The sequence below is a fragment of the Callorhinchus milii genome, unplaced genomic scaffold, assembly GCF_018977255.1.
Source record: "Callorhinchus milii isolate IMCB2004 unplaced genomic scaffold, IMCB_Cmil_1.0 Scaffold1, whole genome shotgun sequence".
In the NCBI taxonomy this organism is placed as follows: domain Eukaryota; kingdom Metazoa; phylum Chordata; class Chondrichthyes; order Chimaeriformes; family Callorhinchidae; genus Callorhinchus; species Callorhinchus milii.
The window spans coordinates 29,478,183-29,501,962 of NW_024704742.1; the positions used below are offsets into that span (position 1 = coordinate 29,478,183).

Consider the following 23,780-nt stretch of genomic DNA (forward strand, 5'->3'; position numbering starts at 1 on the left):
ATAATAGTCCTTTTACATCATAACACTAAATCTTAATTGTGTAAACACCTCCTGGTTTCATACAGGGAATTTGTTTTTTAATAAATGTTATGCAAAATATGATTAGTTCCTGTGGATATCAGAAGGTTCATTCCGAAGGTACCACTGACTAGCAGCAATTTGTGTAAAACTGTACTTAAAAAAAATTCCTTATAGCACACAATGTTGGAACGGTAATACAGAGTCATAAATTGTCTCACCTGTGATTCACCCAAATAGAATTCGGATTTTAACATTCTCCTGTTTATAAATGCCCTCAGGTCCTTGCAGAATAGTGTAGCAGAATCCAGAGTGTCTTCTCAAAAGCAGCTCACAGGAAATGACTTCTTAACAACCCGATGACCTGGGAGTCAGCCATTTTGTCTTCTTAGAAACTGTGCAGCATGGGAAGCAGGCTGGCTTTCATGCATGTGCAACCATACTTCGTCTTTGTGTAGTGCTTGTGCACTTACAGCAAGTTTAAAAAGTGGAAAATAAAGGATGCTCTGCCCTCAGATTTGGGGTGGGGAGAGAAAGAGGGGAGAACCTTCATTTATTCTGAATTGTTTTCATTTGAAAACCATAATCCTCCGTGTTAAAATAGTAATCTTGCTAACTAACTAATTGTTAGTCAACTGGAAGCAGATTATTGATTTTGAGTAAAATTGGGAAATTAAATTGGTCATGCAGCAATTAAAGATTAATTTTCTTAAAAGAAGGAAATGAAGACAAAATTGGTAATCTTGCAGATAAGGTTAAATGGGTTCTTAGTTCTTTGAGAATTAAGTGGTTACTAACTTATGTCTCGTCACTCTCAAACTATGCACGTGCGTGTAGTCATTCAGATGAGATGTTACACTGGCTGAGCCTGTTCACATGGATCCCTTGAGACTATTCGAAAAGAGAAGGGAGTCGTTCCTGGCGATGAGGCCTACAATTCTCCAGTTAAATTGATTATTTAATTTAAACATGGCTGTTTGTGGGGACATACGCTGTCTAGACTCTACAGAAAAACCTCTGAAGCGCCTTTAGATGTTTCTACGTGATGAGGTCCTATATCATATGCAAGAATTATTATTGATCTCCCAGGGAATGGTCCAGAGTTGACTATTGAGTTGGTGGTGTGGTGTTTGGTCATATCATCTCACTTTCCAGTATGTTAACATCTTCTCATTAACATTTCAACTGATTTGATCAGATCAAGATAAGTTCCTAGTGGGGGAAGGTCACAAGCACAATCTTTATGGTTTATAGTACAGTGAAGAGAGTAGAGAGCTTTATCAAATAGGAACTCAGATATAACAGTACCTATAATGTTCAGTTTTTAAGGATATATGTCCATTTCACAAGCTCAAAGATTCACCAAAGAGAGGTACCATTTTATCAGGGATTCTTCCAATGGGTTTTCAGTAATATGAAATTGTGATGCATAGTACTATCACTCACCTGACTTCTGTAGATAGATAATAAAGATCCATGACCTTTCAAGAAGAGTTCTAGCTATCATTCTCTAGATAAAATGTGCTATTCACCTCAGTGGTGGGGTTGGGTGCTGAGCGAGAAATAAAGAGTTGTAGATGACCATAGGCGCGGTTGAAGAAGTAGGTCTTAAGGTGGGATTTAAAGACGACAAGATGAGGCGGAGGGATTGAGGTGGGGAGTTCCAGAGAAAGGGGCGTAGAGACTGAATCCATTGTTAGTGATGTGAAGGGTTCAGGGTATGCACAGCAGGTAAGTAAGTATTAGTTGAGCGAAGGAAGGGGGCAGAGGAGCGAGTTACGAGCAAATCAATGCAACTGTTTCTGTATTCCCCACGTGTACGCAAGCCAGCCCTACTTCCCATCCTACAACATTTCTGGTATACCAAAATGGCGAACTCCTGGATCATCAGATTGCTAAGTGTCACTTCTTGTGAGCTGCGCCATCTGATGACTGGGAAGTTGGCCCTGTAAGAAAACCTCAACTGGTGTTCTCAAGTGATTGGTCTGCTTTCTGTGCAGTTTGGAGTTGTCCGGTATGTCTGTAGTCTTCGCTTCAATAAACGAACCCACATTATAACAGTGTTCCATTGTTTGTAACATTAATAAAGTGCAGGTGATAGGAGAACTTCTGGATGAATCACACATATGCTCATTACTTTCTCTTCTACTTTCCTCTTTGCCTTGCTCTATCCTCTCTTTACCCATCCCCTTTCCTCCCTTGTTGCTTCTTGTTACTGGTCTTATGTGTAAGGGAGCTAATGTCGCACAGCAATGGATTGTGCAAAACCTTGCAGTTCAGTCAGTTTATTCTCTGCTGATTTCTGAACACGGTGCTCTGGCTCAGTGCATTCTGGTTAGGATCTCTTTGTGAGTGGATTGTATCATAAATTTATACTAATGTATTCTAGAAATACTATAGCTGTGTAGCTAACATTTGTTTAGCACTTGTTTGCAGTAGAATGGCAGGCTCAATAGCAGGAGGAGTTTTGTTTACATGCCTCTTCAATTTTTTGTCATGTTCTGCATCATTGCTATAGCAATTTGTAGCCACATTTTCAGAGCTACTGGAACAAGATGTTTAGAATTTGAATTGTGGTTGGCTCTATTCTGGAAAAGAGCAATGATTCTGTGGTAGGTTCCACTGCACAGCCACAGATCATCGACTAGCTGCAACACATTATCTACTACACTAATTGAAGATGAGTTTTTAAAAAAAAGTTCTATTGAAGTATTTTATCTAATTTAACTTGTTTTTGAAAAGGCACAAAGCTTAGTGAAGCTGCTGAACTTTGATTGTGGAATTGAAAGTTTTGATGCAAAGCTGTGCCCATATTAACGTTGGAAAATTCCCGGTTTTCTTGTTGAACTGCTGCAATGGTAGAAGAAAAAGATTTCTACATCTGCTTTTCAGAAATGTGAATGGTCTTGGGCTTTCTTCATTTTACCCTACATCATTTCTACATGTTTTCTCTTTCACAGAAATGCTACGAACACAAGCAGTACAGACATGGGTTGAAGTTTTGCAAACAGATTCTTAGCAATCCTAAATATGCAGAACATGGAGGTAAGTTAGATTTGTCATGGTGACAGCTATGATACTCAGTTTGTTTTTGATTATTAGGTATTATGTTGTAAACTGCTATCCTTTCTATTGAGTTGCATTTACTTACTGTTCTTTCTGTTTTGTATAAAGTTTTATCTATACATATATAATATATATTGGCTTGTTTCATTGGCTTGTGTTGGCAATATTTCTCAAATATTCATGTGTTCCTGTGGCCAAAATATCAATTGATCTGATTTTAAAAAAAGTTATCAATAGGATAAGTGTGTGATGGTGTCCTTTTGAGACCATAAATTCTATCCCTGGTAGATATTTTATTAGGAAGTGGGAAGATGGGTCTGAAAATCAAAGATGAGCAGCATTGATTTTCTAGCTACTAAAAGTCTAGAACATTGAAGGGTTAATGTTTCGACTCAATTTGTTCAGTTTAAGAACTTTTTTAACATAACATGTAGGAGCAGGAGTAGGCCATTCGGCCCTTCAAGCCTGCCCCGCCATTCAATCATGGCTGATCTTCTAATCTAACTCCAGCTAATAACCTAACCCTGCCTTATCCCCATATCCCTTAATCCCTTTTACAATAAGAAATCTATCTATGATTTTTGTAAATCACTTTGCGCTATAGCCTCTTCAATTAGAGATTTGCCAATCTTCAATTAGAGAATTGGTAATTTTTTAAAAAAAGTTTCCCTTATTTTTTTTGCCTCTGAATTGGAAGTCTTGTTGCAAAGCTGCACCCATGTTATTGTTGGACAATCAACAGTTTTAACATTGAACTTCTGCAATGGTAGAAGGAAAAGATTTTCATGTCTGTTTTTCAGCATACTGTACCTGTAAAGGCAAAGCAGATATCTCCATGACGATTCTCATTAATTAACTCACTCAAGTATGTTGAGTGACTGTTTCCTACTGTATTACTACTGTATTACATGATTTCTTTTGTATTGCTGTCTATGTCCTGATTATGTTTAAATGTTGGTTTGATTTTAATTTAAAATGAATTGTACTAATCTGCCATGATGGATCAGTTTTAATTAACATTGTTCTGAAATCCAGGATCTGTGGTTCATAATAGTTAGGCTTTAGAATTCAACAAACTTTGTGCCGGTTTGTATCCTGCTCAATGCCAATTGGCTGCCACGTTTGCCTAAACATACAGTCACTACACGTCACAGTAATTACCTGTGAGACACTTTGGGATATTTCAATGTTAAAGGCACTGTCAAATACAAGTAGTATTATGTAACAGTTGGGCGGTAATAGTACTCACTGCAGATATTATTGACTTTGTCCTTTCCCACGAATGGTAACTTAATCCTATTTGGTTTGTACTAATCATTCACAAAAGTATTTTATTGTAACTGTCTATTTGTGAATGATAGGTAACTATCTCATTCCAATGTGTGTGGTGACCAGAGGAAAAATGGTGCTCGTAAAAATCAAACAGAATACTGATTTGTCACAATTCCCTTTGTGGAGAAGTACTGCCAATTAAGATGTTAACTTTGGTCAACATCTTAAAATGTATTGTTTCTGTTTTGGGGCCCAACAGCATATTTGTCAAGTTATTTGAGATGCTGTTTAAATGATAGACTCTACATGTAAGTTAATATTCTTTGATATTTATTTGCAGTTGGGCAACAAATGGTTGCAATGTCCGGATGCTCGAGCGCAGATGGCAGAAATCCGGCCTCGCGATTCACCACCAGCTGTGGCTCGAGCACCTCTGCACCTACTGCCTCTCCCTTTCACAGGCCAAAACTGACTTTTACTCCAAAGTCATCCTGGAGGCAACCAACAATCCAAAGATGCTGTTTTCCACTGTCCATCACCACCTCCATTTACCCCCTCTAGCTCCCTCTATCCTCACATCAAACGCCAAGCGTGAAGAGGTCTGAGACTTCTTTGCCTCAAAAATTTAAAACATCCTCTTGGCTACATTGTCCTCTTTTTTCCGCTCTCCCCGCCCACCCAGACCATAAACACAGCCTTCTCCCTCCAGCGCGGCTCCTGCAACTCCCCCCTCCTTACACTCCTTTGTCCCCATTTCTTCCTCCTTCTCAACCAAAATAACTTGGATGAAGTTCATCACCTGCTACCTTGATCCCCTCCCCACTTAGCTGCTGGTTACTCAACTCCTCCTTCTCTCCGCCCTGCTAGCCTACACGGTCAACCAGTATCTCTCCTCAGGCTCTGTTCCACTCCCACTGAAAACCGCTGTCATCACACCCCTCCTGAAAAAACTCACCCTCGAACACTACCGGCCCATTTCCAACCTACCCTTCCTTGGCAAAGTCCTGGAACACATTGTTGCAGGTCAACTTCAGTCACACCTCTCCCTCCACTCCCTCCTTGAGCCCCTGCGGTCTATTTGCTGTCCACAGCACAGAGACAGCACTTGTCACAAACGACATTCCCTCTCTCTGTGACCAGGGCTGCCTCTGCCTCCTCGTCCTCCTGAATCTCTCTGCCGCGTTTGACACATTCGACCATGCCATCCTCCTCCACTGCCTTTCCTCCGTCATCCGCCTTAGTGGGACCGCACTTGCATGGTTCGAGTCCTACTTAACCAACCACCTCCATTTCGTCTCAGCAAATGGTTTCTCCTCCCGCTCTCGCCCGTTCACCTGCAGGGTATCCCTGGCTCCATCCTTGGCCTTCTTCTTTTCCTTATCTGTATGCTTCCTCTGGCGATGTCATGTAAACTTCCACAGATGACACACAAATCTACTTTACCTTCTCCAGTACCATCTCCAGGTCCACCGATGTTCTGTCTGCTTGTCTGGCAGACATCAGGGCCTGGATGAGTATAAACTTCCTGCAGCTGAATATGGACAAGACAGAAGCCACACTCCTTGGCCCTTGGCTCCCGTCAACGTCTTCACTGCTGCGGATCTATACTCCTCAATCCCCCTAGGCTCTTTGTTAGACTCACCGAACCAGTTCACAACCCAGGTGTCTATTTCGATCCCCAACTGTCCCCTCCCCCCATCCCCCCATATCCCCTACACACACACACACATCCAGTCCCTAACCGGGACTACCTTCTTCCACCTCCGTCACATTGCCAGCCTCCAGCTGTACCTTACCCCAAATGCAGCTGAAACCCTCGTGCATGCGTTTATTACCTCCCGCTTGGATTACTCAAATGCACTCCTCGCTCAATGTACTCAAGTGCACTCCACTCCCCACCACTCACAAGATTCAGCTCATTCAAAACTTGCCGCCTGCATACTGACCCGGACCAAACTCCGTACTCGCATCTCACCAGTTCGAGCTGGGCTCCACTGGCTCCCCATCATTGAATGAATCGACTTCAAGATCCTCACGCTCATGTTCAAATCCATTCACTCCCTGGTACCTCCCTATCTCTCCGACCTTCTCACTCCGATCCACCACCTCCTCTCGACTGGCACCGGCTTCCTGCTCGTCCCTCGCATCCTCCGCCCCACCATCAGAGGTTGCGCTTTCGGCCATTATGCCCCAAAACACTAGGACGCTCTCCCTCAATCCCTCGGCCTCGCCCCTTCTCTCCCGGGGCCTGGAGTCAGGCTCTACCACTGTTGAGTGTTCTGAGACGCTACCCTGTGTGGAGGGCGCTATATAAGTGCTTGTTGTATAATTAGCAGATGATGTTAGCTGAGTAGCACACTGAAATGGCATGTTTCCACAAGCATGTAGGGAAGGAATTCGCTCCTACCAAGGAAAACGTTTTTCACAGCTTACTGGAAAGTATGTTCTACAGTTATTTTCTGAGAACTGATGTTAAATTCACCAGAAAAAAAAAAGGAAAATTTGTACACAAGCTAACTTGTATCTCAGCAGAACGCTCAGGCTTAGTGTCTGACTCATTCGTTCGAAAATGTATGAGCCTAGGTGGGACTTGTTTGCAGAGAGAAAAGAACATATTGGAAAAGGGAATGGAAAGAATGTACACAAGTAATGTTTTTTACTACTAAGTTTTGACTGTCACAAACGCTAATTGACAACAGCTTTTCATTATTGTAATGTAAAAATTGTTAAATGTGGTGATTCTGATTCTTTTTAGAGACCCTGGCAATGAAAGGCTTAACTCTGAACTGCTTGGGGAAGAAGGAAGAAGCATATGAGTATGTGCGACGAGGCCTCAGGAATGACCTGAAGAGCCATGTCTGTATCCTTTTGAAATTGATTTTCTCTTGTGTTGAATGTGTGACTGGTAGATCAAAGGATAATCTACATGTGCCTGTATAATTGTGCTGTTAGGCAGATGCAGGCTTTGATCCTATTTGACAGTCGAGCTTTAGCATTGTCAGTAGGAGGAGATGAAGTCCAATGATGCTATCGGTTAGCATGGTTTGTGGCACCAATTTTCCTATGAATCTCAGTAATTACTTTATTACATTTTCCACACTCCCCTTGCTCTGATTTCTTTAGCATTGTGTAAGCTTTGAGTTATTTAAATTCACAGCTCTTGTTTTAGTGTATCATTTTTAACAGTTCTCCCCCCTCTCTCCCTTCTCTCTCCCCCCCCCACACACACACACTCTTTAACCAAACCCGAGTGATTTCTCATGAAATTGGACACATTGTGAATTGTGGCTACGTGTCCATAAGCCACCTCTGGTTGATCAATCGTCTGTTTGTTACTCTAGTATCTTAAAATGTTATCACTGAATTTAAGTTCTTTGGACTTTAATTACATTTTGACACTGGGTGCATTGGAAACCATTTTCATATACAATATTTATGTGCCCATGAAGATGGATTTATGACTTATGGTCACAATTGAAAAGTTTCATATAATTTTAGTTTTAGAGTGCGGAAGGTGAGAATTCCACATTTACACAAAAATTAATTGGCGATTTATTTTTTAAAACCTTGCCTGCCTTTATGTTGCATTGAGTACTTTAAACTTTCCACCTCTGCATTTTGCTGACATTTCTGTTTTGATTTCTAGTGCAGTGAGATAGCTCATTTGCTGTGTTCTGGAGTTCCTATTGTTCAGCAATTGTGGAATTGGAAAAAGATCACTGCAAATGTACAAAATAGTAGAACCACGGCAAAAAAAAGTATACTTTTATTTCTCTTAAATTTGCTTGCAGTTTTTTTTCATTTTCTGTGCAAGCCCAGTTAGCGCTTGAATCCTAACGCTTGGAAGGCTTTATTAAGCTAAAGGCAAATGTCACTTTGAGTTGCTGATGGCTTGCAAATTGACAATCATTGTCTGGACTGTGCTGATGTAGTCGTAACATCTGCTGATGAATGCAGATCATTGTAACATGATAGCTTTTTGATAATAGAATGTGTTAAATTCATTCTGGAGTGCCAAATAGTCACTGGTCAGTTACAACATCCTAGTCATGTTTAATGTCTGGGGTAATAAATTTAATGCAGTTTTATTTTCTCAGAAGATTGACTCCTCACAATTCAGCATTTTTTAATATAATTTGAAACCCATCAATCGTGTTTTGTATTTATTGGTTGCTTAAAACAAATGAGTTCTAAAATTTGAATAGGATTGTACAGCATGGAAACTTACCACCACATGAAATTGAGATTAAAACCCAAATTGCAAAAGAACATCTGATCTTTGCAAATAGAAACATTGCATACATATGCTGTTTTTCTTGACTGCCATGGCCTAGGTTGGCATGTGTATGGCCTTCTTCAGAGATCTGACAAAAAATATGATGAAGCGATCAAATGCTACCGGAATGCTTTAAAATGGGATAAAGACAATCTGCAGATCTTGAGAGATCTTTCACTTCTACAGATTCAGATGCGTGATCTTGAGGGTTATAGGGTAAGTTCTCATGACATCTATTCTTTCTCTAAATAAATATATTGTTCACAATTATAAGGCAACACAAGTCTGGTTAACACTTCATGGTTAACACTTTCATGTGGTATTGACTTGTTTGAGATGGAGGGAGTCATAAATGTTATACACTTAGATTTGTATATATTTGAACCATGGGCCATGTAGATTCATGAGAACTCTGAAGCCCCTGGGCGATCGTGGTAGAGCAAAGTTTCTGCCAGAAGTAATCCAGTACCACCAGGATTTAATGTTTATGAATCCATGTTTCAACTCCTATATTTGTACTCCCATAGTCTTAGTTGATTAAGTGTAAGGGACTGACTGAGATATTAACAGCTTTGGAGTCTGGAACGCTGACTTATGTGTAGTATAATGAATGTCTTCTAATAACTTGATGTAGAGCACAGTTACCCCACCGCCCAAAAGCCAAGGGTGTACAGTCAGCTGTGTAAAATGCTTTGTGACATTCTCCTGACATGAAAGGTGCTATATAAATGTAATTTGTTGTATTTAGCATTGTTACTACTTGTATCAGCATTCTTATAAGGCAACATCTATCTTGGATCTCAGAAGATGGTGTCCCTGAAGTCTTGCACATACATTACCAATTGACTATAGGGTCTTATATATGTCATTAGATCACTTTTGTGAGTCCATTTGAACAGATTTGTAGTCTGACTGCGGTTGCATTTTTGATGTTGCTAATTGAAGATGTATCAAATTATTAATATGTTTATGTGGATTCAAAGTGACTATATTAAACATTAATCTTGATTCAGCTTCAAAGATGATTGAATGCTACATCTTTTAAATTTATATCACTATTACATTTGAGAAAATCTAAATCAGAGTAATGTACTTTTGGTAATGTAAACCACATTTATCCAACTCTCACCATGCTCATATCTGTTCTAAGGAATCGGTCTGTGCTGATGGTCCTACTCGATGTATAAAATTTGCAGTATAGTCTGAAAACAAACCTCTTTACTCTTAGCCTAATATTTTTGACTTCGCGTTTACAAAATATATTGCTGTCAGTGAAACTATTGCAAAGAATCCTATGATAGCAAAATATGAACAATTTAAAAATTCAGCATTTTTTTCCACAATTTTCACAAAGGTCCCAAAGTTTTTAATTAAGTGTTAATATTAAATAGTCTAAAAATGAGAAGAAATACAATAATAATTTACATTTATATAGCGCCTTTCACATCGGGAGGATGTCCCAAATAATGACATGTTGCAGGAACGTTCACTAAATAAGTGCTCATTTGGAATCACTCTTACCTCTGGGTCAGAAGGATATGGGTTCAAGTCCCACGACCAAGGTCTCACCTGTATGTTCAGGTGGATGTTAACGCTCCCCTGACATTATTTGCAAAGAGAAGGGAGTTTAACCTCCAGTCAAGCAATCCTCCAGATAATACTACTGTTCATTCACTTCATGACTCTTTACAAATACACAGTCACTACACTTGACAGAAACTTTGAAGTGCTTTGAGACCTTGTCATTGTTAGGACTGGGTAGGTATAGGTTTGTTTTTCAACAAATATAATTAAGACACTTTAGGTCAGTGGCACGAGTGTGTGTTTACCACTCACTGAGGGCATCTCCATGAGATGTTTATCTACTCAGCCTTTTCAATTGAATGCGTTCTTTACTAAACTTTCTATTGGGTGAGTTTTAATTTTCAATAACATTTTCTGAATCAAACGTGCTGGTTTCTAAGTCCATTTGATTAGATTTTAGTGCAGAAGTATTGAAGAGGATATTTTGGGCATTTTCTAGGAGACCAGGTACCAGTTACTTCAGCTCCGACCTGCTCAGCGAGCCTCCTGGATTGGTTATGCCATTGCGTACCACCTACTAGAAGATTATGACATGGCTTCAAAAATCTTAGAAGAATTCAGGAAGACACAGCAGGTATGGTACAGCTGAATTTTCTGGTGTATTTTACTTGTGTGAACTTCAGAATCCAGAGCAAGTTTCGATATAATACTCTATTCCTTCAAAACAAGTATACTTAACTTATGTATGTTTTTTCACCGACAATATAATGATTTAGATTTATATATTAAACAAACTTACCATGAACTGTTTTTCATGTACTTAAATGAGTATAACTTGCACCTCATGATGGCTCTACTCTCTTTGTGTGTAGATGCGTATTAATTAAATACTAGCAACTTGCACATGGAACTTTACTAGCGCCAATGGCTTGTTTACAAAGTTACATTTGAAAATTAACGAATTATTTCACAATCCTTGCGAGTTTGAATTGAGTGTAGAATATTCAAAAACACCCAGTGGTTTCAATGTGTATGTTTGTGTGTATACACACATATGCAATGTCTTTGTTGTAGTAATTCCACTACTTCTACGATGTTGCTGTGTATGTCTTTGATTCATGTCATACTTAATTGGATACTCACACGTGTCGCTTGTGTAATATATTTCGATTGGTATGGCTCACACTGTTGTGCGTGAGTCACATGTGGCTCAGTACAAATCCGAGTACCATTATGCTGCTTTACGGTATCTCACAATAGATTATTGACTGAGGGAATGGGGAAAAGAGCACATAGATGCCCAAGGGTTCAATTTGATCCTTTTATCCTGGTAACATATTGGTTCAGTTGTCTAAATTCCCTTGTTATACTTGTTACTCTTCATATTTTATTGTTGATGATTAGCGTTTCAAAGTCTTTTCTCTTTGACCATTCTCTGCTTAAGTGGTTTCATTATAAGATTTTGTTGAATTGACCAATATCATTCAGGAAAATGTGTGCCCTCTGACCAGATTTAATGAGGTAGCACAGCGCATTGTACCTGCTACCTAGCTATCGATAGGGCGCATATTTTTGCCAGCAATTTCCCAAGCACTGTGATCTGCAACTCAGTAGGGTGATTCAAGACAAACTGTCATGATTGACAATCATGGGAATAGAAGACATAAGCAAAGGAGGACTGATGTTAAATCTCAGTGTCTAGGGAATATGACTTGATTTTGCAAGAGTTAAAGGCAGACTCACATGAATATGCCTCACATGTGAGATAGACTGCCTTATATTGCATGTTTTTCTTGCATCAATGCTATACTGTAGTTTTGTTGTTGTAGGGATAGGTCTGTTTAATCAAGTATTAACCGTATTTGTGATATAATTCTGATCTTTTTTAGGCTTCTCCTGATAAAATTGATTATGAATACAGTGAATTGCTGCTTTATCAGAACCAAGTGCTCCGGGAAGGAGGGATGTACAAAGAGGCCTTGGATCATCTTGACAATCATGATAAACAAATCTGTGACAAATTGGCTGTAGAAGAATGTCGAGGTAAAACAACATTAGCAAACATAATTTCTGCAAACTACTTTAATGGAGTTGAATATGTGCTTGTCAGAAACCGAAATGAAGTGAGAAGAATTCTACACAATCTCAGTGCGTGTGACTGACTCGCAAGACTTGTGGTCTGACACAATCTTCAGTCAGAACCAAATTCTCATGGGTTGGTGTCAAATATGTGGGGTTGTCTTAAGTCCCATTTTTTAAAAAATGTTTTAAACTATTTTGTACTTTTTTTCACCCATTGGCCTCTACTCCTGGTCTCCAAACTCCTCCTGGGGTGCAGTGCCACAGGTGCAGGCTGTCTTCTAGTACCCTGATAAATGACCTTTGTTGACGTGTGAACCTCGGCAGTGGGTGTTGTCCGCCCACTTAAATATAGATGACGTCACAGCCGAGCCTCACCTCTCCCCACCTTCCACCACGTATCCATACAACCAAGAGGGGATTGAAGAGGGACTAGGAGCAGGAATCCCAGCTGATCTTAACTTTCCAAATTAGAGAAAGTTTAGCCTCCCATTGCAGCCTTTGCTGAGACCAGAAAACTCAGGATGAATTTGCGTTTGAACCAGCAAGCTCCTGTAGCTGCATCCGTGATATCTCTGTCCACACAGCTACACCATCCAGGCTGCCCTTGCAGGAGTTCCACTTAATATCCCCAATGTGCTTTTCCTGACTTCATAATTTTCTGATTTGGGGTCTATTTCCAACCGTAATACAGTCTGGCCCCCATTGTCTTCCTTCCAAATGTGGTGGTGGGTGGGGGAAGGGGGAGTGGTAGAAAAGACAAATAAATAAACAAGTTAAGTATATAGGTCACACAAATTGAAATCCACATGGTCCAAAGTGTTTTCTAATTTGATAAAAGTTTAGATGATATTTGAAAATTTTGCTTTCACTTTTTCTGTGACTAGGATACTTTGTAGGAACTTCTAACCTGAAATTTGATCCCCAGGAGCATACATTTATCTGATGAATTCCTTCAATATTTACAAAATACTATTGTGTAATCTTAAAACAGGCGAGTTGCTGTTAAAATTGAACCGATTAGAAGAGGCTGCAGATGTATACAGACGTTTGCTGGAGAGGAACCCTGAAAACTGGGCTTATTATCGAGGATTGGAGAAGGCACTGAGGCCTGGTAAGTTTATTGCAATTTATAGTGAATTTAGATATTGAGCTTTGAGGATTCTTAACTAGAGGAATTAATTAATACAGTCCTACCTGTTTATCGCAGACCAGTTTATATCGACATCCCGACTGTGTCGACAAAAAAGTGAAGTCCCCTTTCCTTCTCCGCATATCAACACACTAAATTTACCATGTCTGACAACATCAGCAAAAACTTCGGCATGCTTCTATCGACAATTTTTTAAAGTCCCCAATAGTATTATCTGCATTCTGTTATTGCCACTTGCATCAATAAGCCCTTACACTTGCGTGTGATGCACAAGTCAGTGAGTGAGTAGGTGTGGCTCGTGAGTGCATGTTAGATTGGTCAGACCTATAAAAAGTCATGCTGGGAGTGCAGATCCTAGTCTACTGCTGTACCATAATGGATACCAACAACAAATTGCATTTATATACTGCCTTTCACGTCAAAGGAGGCACTGGACAGTCAAGGGTTTGTGCCCAAGTTGGGGATGGGAATCAAGAGGGATGGAGGTGGGAGGATGACCAAAGGCATGGTCAACGAGACGGGTGAAGATCTTCCATGACTGAAATGTACATAAACTTGACTTGAAAGCACAAAAGGATAAATATTGCTCGATCAAAGCAATTCATAGTGAAAAGTCCAGAAAAGAAGTCTGTGAAACCTTCGTTGTGAAGCACAACGCCCTTAATGGTTGGATGAAATCTGGGAAATGCATAAAGGCTGTGTCCGAAGTATGGACATAAACATCGCAAAATATGAAGACGTTGAGGATGCATTGAACACGTGTCCGAAGTATGGACATAAACATCGCAAAATATGAAGACGTTGAGGATGCATTGAACACGTGATCCATTAATGAAAATCTCGCTAAAAACCTCGCTTTCACAATTAATTGACACGTTCGTCGAGAAGGCCAAGGCTTTTGCTGATCAGCTACGCGTGGAAATTTGCATTGCCAGCAACGGGTGGTTTAGTCGCTTCATCAAGGCTCAACATGGTCTTGTGTACAAGAAAATTTGTGGTGAGGGTTAGTCTGCCGACATGTCTCGCTTCGAGGAGTGGAAGACCTGTCTCCAGGAAATTCTGTGAGGCAATAATTTGGATTTATAGTGTAGATGAGACCAGCTTGGCTTTTAAGTGCATCCTGGACACAGCATGCTGCATTAAGGAACATCAGTGTCCTGGGGGTAAACAACCTGAAGACCGGGTATCAATTATGATTACTGCCGACATGACTGGCATGGATGAGCTTCAGCTTCTCAGATTGGAAAGTCAAAAATCTTGTGATGCTTCAAAAACGTAAAACATCTTACCAGTCAATGGCCAAGGCCAACGACAAAGCCTGCATGACATCTGTTATTTTTACTAAATAAGTCCAAAAACTTGAACCAAAGATGGCAATTGGTCAGAAAATAGCATTATTAGTAGATTACTGCTCTGCCCATGTATGCATGTATGCGTGATTCATTCTTTTGTTGACATTCTGCTTATGTCCACAAAATTCAAACAGTTCCCGAGATATTGACGTAAATGGGTAGTACTGTATCATTATTGTTAAGTTCAAAGAGCAGCCCACAGTGCAGTATATTAGTGAACAGAGGTTTGGATGGGAAAGAAAAGAGATGAGGGGATTCATCTTAATATAGCAGCTACATTGCAAAGTATATTAAGCACATTGAGTTAAGGAATCTGTTTTTGTGAATTGAAAAACCCATGTTTATCATCATTTATCTTCAGTCACTGTTGAAAACAGACTTGGTATCTATGAAAGTGCTTGGACCCAGTATCCTAAAGGATTGGTACCAAGAAGACTGCCTCTCAACTTTTTATTTGGTAAGCAAAAAAGCTTTTCTTATCCTTTGACTTGATGGTTTCTATTCAATGAGGGTGTGTACGACATTTTGTTTTAGGAAAATTTTAACTATTAGACACGTTCTTAATTTTAGTTTTCTTTGGAAAAGTGCTACAGGCTGAGGAGGGGAATCACTGCCATCCTTCAGATAAGATGTTAAACCAAGGTCCCATCTACCTGTTCAGGTGGACATTAAAGAGCACATGGCATAGAAAGAGAAGATAGTTTCCACCATTGTCCTGGCCAACAATCTCCCAGATAAAATTGGCTGACAGATTTGTCTGGAGAATACAGTCAATACACTTTACAATAAATCCTGTGATACATTTTGAGATAGGAACATAGGAATTAGGAGCAGGAGTAGACTATTCGGCCCCTCGAGCCTGCCCCGCCATTCAATAAGATCATGGCTGATCTTCTAACCTAACTCCATCTGCCCGCCTTATCCACATATCCCTTAATCCCTTTATCCTTTAGAAATCTATCAATCTCAGTCTTGAATATGTTCAAGGACTGAGCATCCAAAGCCTTCTGGGGTAGAGAATTCCATAAATTCACTATCTTCTGAGTGAAAAAATGTTTCCTCAACTCTGTTCGAAAGGGCTGCCCCTTAATCTTAAGACTGACTCCCAGTTATAGATTCTCCTACCGGGGAAACAGTCTCACATTGTCTACTCTGTCAAGCCTCATAAGAATCTTATATGTTTCTTTCTGACATCAATGGTGCTATATCAAATGCAAAGATTATTAGTTGGGAATACAATTCTATATATTATAAATATAAAAAACTAGGTTGATGCAGGACCAAGGCATTCCTCGTCAACTGTAAAAAACCATCTTGGGCTGAGGGGATATGAAGCAGGCAGGTGTTTGCTGAGTTCAGGGAGCATCCTGGGAAGTACAGTCACATAAGTTGTATGGAGCACTATAAATTATTTTTTACCTTGGGGGTATCATTACCCTGATAACAATTTGATACGTTACCAAGTCATTAAACACTGGCCTGTGTTTATAAAGATATTTCATAAATTTAAATTGTCTATTTAGAAATTTGGCCTAATTTGTATTTGTAAATTAATACAGATAGTGAAATGTAATTGGTGACATGTTTTCATTAGCCATTGATTTAATCTCTAATTCAGTGCTTTTATAATGGTCTGTACCCATGTGGCCTTTATCTCTATCCAGTTCGACTTTAATCTTTAATACAGTTTGTAAACATTAGATCCTATGCAGATGCTTCAAATATTGTTCTAAGACTGGTTACAATTGTTCAAGATTATGCATATGTAATTGACTTTTCCTGTTTTTTTTAGGTGAAAAATTCAGAGAGGTTTTGGACAAGTATTTAAGGATAAATTTCAGCAAAGGCTGTCCTCCTGTATTTACTACCCTGAAGTCATTGTACAATGTTAAAGAGAAGGTACTGTACCATTTGTTCATGGATTAGCAAGGCCAGAACTTTAGTAGTCTTTTCTGTTCTAAAAGGGAATTGTTGTAATTTAATTTTACTTTCTTTAAAGGTATCAATTTTAGAAGAATTAGTAGTTGGGTATGAAACCTCATTGAAAAGTTGCAACCTGTTTAATCCAAATGGTAAGTTTTTTTGTGCTTAATTTATCTTCCTCTTCCCCTCAATTGTCCGATAAATGTGCTGGTGTTTAATCTGCTGTATATTCAGCTCCGTATCAAAAGATAGCCAAAATTGAGTCACTTTGAAAGGTCTGGTTATTTGTTTTTATGTTCAATTGCTTTTCCAATTTTCTCCCCATTGGCATGTGGTCACTATTCCTCCTGTTGGGGTATATTTTCACAGATATGGTGGGTCTCCTGTGCGCTGTGATCAAATGGCCATTGTTCACGTGGCCTGATATTCACGAGCACTACCCTGGATGAACAATCTCTTCTGGTTTTACCCTTCCAATTCCTGGGACAGCTAGGGCAAGTTTAGCTGCCACACCCAGTCACGGCTGAGACCAATAAATCAGTGAGCTCCCGTCCCCTTTAAGTGAATAGAACTGTTGCAGGGACTGCCCCAAGTGGGGTGAACAGTACAACCATTTTCAACAACCTCTCAGGGGACTTGAGTTTATAAGAGTGGTTTCTGAGTAAGGATTCATTGGTGTATGAAATGGAAGTGGTTGCTTGCGCATGTTTAACTGTGCTTGGAAGAGCCTCTTTGGCAAGTTATTTGCTTTATTTGTTTTAAAGGGCATCAGAATCATTCATGCATATGATCATGAATAAGCATTTTGTACTTGAGCAACGATTTGCACTGCAGCATACAGAATTAAATAATATTTTCATTAAACCTTGAGCAGTTTTTCTTTCTCTAGATTCTAGATATTAGTTGTCCTGGAAGAAATAATTGAATGTATTCACTTACATATAACTGTTGCAGCTTGTTAAGACACACCACATGTTCCCAAGCCAAATGTACTGCAATGTAAAGCTTCCTTAGTTTATTAGTACTGTAGTTATTTGCATTAAGGCTACATTTACCACATTGCAACTAACTTCTAAGAAAGCATCCTTAAGAACTTGTTAAATGAGTTAACCAAATTAAAGGAACTTTTATTTCAAAAAATAAAATTTAAACATTTTCTCTTCCATTTATAGATGATGGGAACCTAGAACCACCTACGACTAGATTGTGGGTCCAGTACTTTTTAGCCCAGCATTATGATCGAATTGGACAACACTGTCTTGCTTTGGAATACATCAATGCTGCGATTGAAAGCACCCCGACTCTCATTGAATTGTTCCTTGTCAAGGCCAAAATCTTCAAGGTAAAAAGTAGACTTTGAGTAATCCATGTTACAAGGTTTTTAAGCTTTTAATATCTTGCCACAAAAGCAATTGACACCAACCTGCAAATGCATTTTTTTTTCAATGGGAATTTGTTGTAAGAAATTTCCAAAATTGGAAGGTTATTTAGCACTTTGACTTTACGTAATCTTGTAGCTTTCTGGTTGTGGTTTTAATACTTTATGTAGTACATTATATTCAAGTCTGATAATGTAAGTAAAAATATCTAAACTGGCAGCCAAAAAAAATTTGTTCTTTTCTGTCTGCATTAATTATGTTTGGTATTTATCTTGCAGCATGCTGGGAACATAAAAGAAGCTGCCAAGTGGATGGATGAAGCTCAGGCATTGGATACGGCCGATAGGTTTATAAACTCCAAATGTGCTAAATACATGCTAAAAGCCAACCTGGTGAAAGAAGCTGAGGAAATGTGCTCCAAGTTTACAAGAGTTGGTATCCTCATTCCGCAGTTGTAATCAAGACTATAAGATAGCATTGCAAGTTTACCAATACCGTTGTAACTTGGTGTTTTGGAGTTCACAAAAAAAAGTAGGGGTGGGGTGGAAATCATACTTGTGACATCAGTCCTCAACTTATGTTACTTTATGCATACATTCCAGCAAGGAAACTGGATAGTAGTCAGGAGTGGCAAGTCCATCTGATTTATTTTTTGCTTTCCTTCTCCCCAACGTATGTGAATTGTGGAATTAAGTCTATCCATACTTTAAAATAGAATACTTGTAGATTAATCTATGACGATGCAATGTTCACTGCTGTTTTCAAAACACGCCTTGACGCTGTGCCAGAAGTTGCTAAGCACAATTTTTTTTGGTTTGGTTAAAAACAAACCATATGGTGGATAATGGATTGGATGTCATTTGGATGCTTTGGTTAAAAAAAAATGAAATTGCAATGCAAATGTGTTCTTAACATATGTGAATGTAATCTGTTTTATTAGGAAGGAACGGCTGCTGTGGACAATCTGAATGAGATGCAGTGTATGTGGTTCCAGACAGAGTGTGCTCTAGCTTATCAGTCGGTGAACAAATATGGAGACTCTTTGAAGAAGTGCCATGAAATCGAGAGAGTAAGTTACAGAAAACATATTTTTGATGAAGTTGTGTGAATAATGCAATCCTTGTCCTGATCAACAGCCTAGATAATTGGTCATTCATTTCATAGTTGTTTATGGCTCCTGGTTTGTGTATATTGGTTGCTGTGTTTGCTTACAAATACACTACACTTGACAGCTATTGTCTTTGAAGCAACTTTAGAAACTCTGTAGCAAATGCGAGGATCATTCTTGTAATTGCATAATGGGAGTTACAGATAAGATGATTATCTAAATTACATCTAATCCAACATACTGAGAAACTGCAGAAGTCATTCTGTCCTTCTCAGCATGTGGGTGAATATAACCTTGAAAATTGCATTTATCTGTTAAAATAGGAGCTCTTGTAGCTGTACTCCGAATCAGGACATTCATTTTCTTCCACTACATAACATAATTTGTTACTGAACAGTTTACTCCATGTTACTTTACTTACTACTTGTTCATAAGATTAATTAAAAAACACCACTAGTCAACCACTCGCAGTCACAGTTTTTCTTCAGTATTTGCATCATTTCTTTATTTATATCCAGTTATCTGGGTTTTGCCTTTTTTTTATTTTCCCTATCTGTTTTAAGCAACATATTGTCGTCGTTCTTGACCTCTGCCTTTTCTTGTTTCATGATGACTTAATGTCATGGCACACAATTTTGTACAAAAGGAATCCATTTCAATATTTATTTTGAACATTTTCAGCTTTTTAAGAATAGCTTATTTGTCGGATTCCATGGCTGTACTGCAGGTCTGAATTCCTCTCTGCTACAATCCTTATCACAGCTGAGAGAAAGTGAAGTTCTCCCTAAGTGAAAGAGAGAGAGAAATTAGGAAAACCTGTGAATGGCTGCTTTTGTGGTGATCAGGGTAGTTAATTCAAAAGTCTCCTCATTAAGTATCATTTGAGGCCTGGGAGCAGAATTCCTGTTGGCATTTTGAGCTTCATGGATTTGAAATGGTCCAGAGTGATGAGAAGGGTGAATTAAAGGGCAATGCAAGCAGCACAAAGAGAATACTAATTTTATTTGCCTTTGCTCAAACTGAAGAATAAGAAAGGCAGGTAGATGGGTGACCTGTTCCCAAGGCAACCACTGCTGTAGTTTAAATATCTGTTAGATGATGTGCACATTACTCTCGATCCCTCCTAATGGAAGTCTTTAGTAATTGTTACAATCTCTATTTCTCAGCAGAAGAATGGTCTATGTCCATTTAGCATTATGAAAGTAATGCCTGGTTACAAAATTTGTACTGTACCATGTTATACAAATCTGCAGATGGGTAACGATTACACACTGTAAAGTATATGAAAACAAAACTAGACTAATTGAACCATTATCCCCCAGTGCTATGACAGGCAAGTGTGCGTGAGGAACATTAACCAAAGGCAATCGGTGCTGTGCACACACAAATGATGCAACATGATGTCCCTGTACATTACATTCTAAGTAATGCTCTGATTTTAAGAGGAAATCAGTTTCTGGCTGGCATAAGTTATACCAATGAATGCACGCATGGTCACCTTCCTCTCCCCCTGCGCCCCCTTGAATAGATGTGTACAGAGCTGCTCTAATTCACTTCCTGTATAGTTTGAGATGCTTGCCATGGTGCATTTTGGAAGATTACATGTTCATTTTTATTTTTTTTTCAAACACAGCACTTTGCAGAAATTACAGATGACCAGTTTGATTTCCACACATACTGCATGAGGAAAATGACACTGAGGTCTTATGTGGACTTGCTTAAATTGGAAGATGTGCTACGGTGTCATCCCTTTTATTTTAAAGCTGCAAAGGTGGCTATTGAAATCTACCTGAAACTTCATGATCATCCACTAACGGATGAGAACAAGGAATTGGAGGCAGATACAGGTATAATACATTTAAAAATATTTTCTGCAACATTCTCTTCTTTTCCCCCATGCCTGTAAGTTGGTAAAGCTGGGAATCAAATCTCAATTATAAATGTGCTTCTTCTCATTCCTCTGTTTAATTTTTTTTTAAATTCTACCAAATCTGTTGAACGTCTGTTTTTTGCCTCCAGCGAATCTTTCAGACAAGGAGCTAAAGAAGTTGCGGAACAAGCAACGTCGGGCACAGAAGAAGGCTCAGCTAGAAGAGGAGAAACGCAACGCAGAAAAGGAGAAGCAGCTGAAAAACCAGCGAAAGAAGAAGGAAGAGGACGAGGAAGAGATTGGAGCACAAAAGGAGGAGCTTATTCCTGAAAAACTAGCAAAGGTATACTGAGCCCAGAAATTGCTTCCACGCTCACTGTCTGAGGTATTCTGTATGTGAACTAGACATCAGTACCTACATTTGCTCTCAGCTACTGACAAGCTGTGTGCAATTGTTAGTCACGTGGATCCAATTGTGCTTCTTGAACTTTAATCTGTTTGACATATGGAAGTTGTGGAGTTATTTAGAGGCACTGTCATGCATAATTGAGAGAGCATGGTTACGATGATATTCTGTTATACCTCTTGTGGTGTGGCTCTAGTTGATGTTTTTTAAAAAAGGAAATCAGGCCCTCAAATGACAAATCCCATTAGCATCCCACTCCTCTCGCAGCTGTATTAGGTAGCAATTTCTCTTGCACAGTTCCACAGCCCCAGTGTCTGGTGCCCTCCAAGTCCTGACAGATAGTCAACAAGACAGTCTTGGCATACTGTGCACTTGCCTTCTGGCAAGGCTATTGCAGAAGATTTACTTGATTCTGGTATTCCTTTCCATTGCCTCAGCTCCCAAAAGATCTCACCTATTCCTAAAGAGGATTTTGGGGGGTAAAGGAGCAAGAAAACCTTTCTAATATTTAGAGTACTTAGATTATCTCCCAACACTTGTTTAATTCCCAGGATTGTGAGCAGCATTGTTTGTTTTCCTTTAAAAGAAAATCATATTGGTTCAGTTTATTAGGTGCTTATTGTAAAAACGTTGTATGAGATAGCAGTCAGACATTTGAATTTGACCAAATGCTGCTCAAAATAAAACTGAATTTACCTTCATATCTGAGAGCATCTGAGTTTTAAAGTGTCTTAAATATTAAGTGCATTGTGATCCCCCTCCTCAAATCTGTTTAGAATTCAGCATTTTGAGTGTTGATATAAAATCTGGTGCATAGATCTCCCATCGATGCAGACTTCAGCAGAGCACTTGCATTTAAGGTGGTGATGTACAATGCAGGTGCTCTGCATTTTTTGTACCAGTTTCAATAACAACAACAAAAATTACATTTGTATAGCGCCTTTCACGTCGGGAGGATGTTCGAAGGCACTGGGAGGTTTCACTGTAAGCATTGGATATGTAGTCTTCACACCATGGTGAGAATGAACTGCATTCATTTCAGTATTTATAATAAATACTGAATCACAAATTCAGTATTCTGCAACTTAATCAAAAGCTGTCAAGTTCGCATAGCATTTTTACCTATTATTTTCTTCTAAATAGGTGGAAGGTCCACTTGAAGAAGCTATTAAATTTTTGACACCATTGAAAACTTTGGTAAAGAACAAAATCGAAACCCACCTTTTTGCTTTTGAGATTTATTATCGAAAAGGTAAGCCACAAGAACTTTGTTTATACAAGAGTATCACTCGCCCAGTATCTGTTACAGTGACAAGTGTTACTGTAAATAGACCGAAGCTTGAGGACATTTTTAAGGTTGTCTAGATTTATGTACAGTCGTAACTATAGACAAAACCAACAGTTACAGTTCAATGATTGTAGAGCACCAGCCTTGGAGAAACACATGTTAAGTGTTACCTTTTTTAAAATATTCAGTAATTACTCAGGGCATGAATGAAATGAGGCTCACATACATAATGATTTAAAACAAAGTTCTAACAGACCTCTTCATTGCCCCTCATTAACGCCTTTTAAAGTTTTTATTGTCAGTTTAATTATCTTATAAATTGTTGTAGTTTTCCTCCTTGTAGTCGGTGATCAAAGCTAACATTGCAGTACTCAGTGCAATAGCATATTATAGTGGGGAGATCACGGTGAAGGCATCTTGCTGGAGAGAGGAAAAATTGGGAGTCTTGGTCAATTTGTTGATTTGCCTCACACCAATAGATTGAGTTTACACTCTTCGCAGAAGGTAATGGGTGGTACTTATAGAAAAGGAATGTGATCTTTCTTATGGTTAAAAAGTTGACACTGTGCCCTTGGATGTAGAAATTTCATTACTTACTGATCTATGACTGCAGACATTTTTCTGTATTTATAGAGAAGTCCCTTTTGATGCTGCAGTCGGTCAAACGAGCTTTTGCCATTGATCCTGACAACGCATGGCTCCATGAGTGCCTGGTTCGGTTCTTCAAAACTGGTATGGTAAATAAACTAGTTTGTGGTAACTAAACAATGTACATGGTTTTCTAAACCTGCTGGGTAGCACCCCTCAACAAGCAATGGCTTTCCCTTTTTGAATCTTTCCTAAATGCACCTGTTTGGCATTGTCAAATTTAAAAACTTATTTTTATTGCCCTCCAACCCTCTATGATCCCAACCCGCAGCTCGGGTGCAAAACCCTCATTGTCGAACAACTTGGGATGTCCTCTCCACATGAAAGGCACTATATAAATGCAATTTGTTGTTTTCCATGGAGAAAGCCCATTTAAAGATGAATGTGTCCAGAACAGCTGCTAGGTACAGTGAGTTCC

The 23,780-nt window shown here is 39.1% G+C and overlaps 1 protein-coding gene across 2 annotated transcripts in view; it reads left to right on the top strand.

The window, feature by feature from the left end:
* naa15a (N-alpha-acetyltransferase 15, NatA auxiliary subunit a) overlaps window positions 1-23,780 on the top strand; it is a 40,543-nt gene that overhangs the window by 11,303 nt on the left and 5,460 nt on the right. Inside the window, exons 2-17 of one of the 2 annotated variants that reach the window (XM_007897681.2) lie at window positions 2,979-3,063; window positions 7,112-7,216; window positions 8,691-8,848; window positions 10,656-10,790; window positions 12,046-12,199; window positions 13,230-13,349; window positions 15,102-15,197; window positions 16,533-16,639; window positions 16,740-16,812; window positions 17,836-18,005; window positions 18,321-18,473; window positions 18,983-19,111; window positions 20,784-20,997; window positions 21,170-21,363; window positions 22,570-22,678; window positions 23,348-23,446. In XM_007897681.2, the coding sequence (XP_007895872.1) occupies window positions 2,979-3,063; window positions 7,112-7,216; window positions 8,691-8,848; window positions 10,656-10,790; window positions 12,046-12,199; window positions 13,230-13,349; window positions 15,102-15,197; window positions 16,533-16,639; window positions 16,740-16,812; window positions 17,836-18,005; window positions 18,321-18,473; window positions 18,983-19,111; window positions 20,784-20,997; window positions 21,170-21,363; window positions 22,570-22,678; window positions 23,348-23,446 (2,101 nt within the window). Of the gene's footprint in view, window positions 1-2,978; window positions 3,064-6,884; window positions 7,003-7,111; window positions 7,217-8,690; window positions 8,849-10,655; window positions 10,791-12,045; window positions 12,200-13,229; window positions 13,350-15,101; window positions 15,198-16,532; window positions 16,640-16,739; window positions 16,813-17,835; window positions 18,006-18,320; window positions 18,474-18,982; window positions 19,112-20,783; window positions 20,998-21,169; window positions 21,364-22,569; window positions 22,679-23,347; window positions 23,447-23,780 lie in introns of those variants that run through there. The other variant, XM_042339095.1, reaches the window with a different exon arrangement.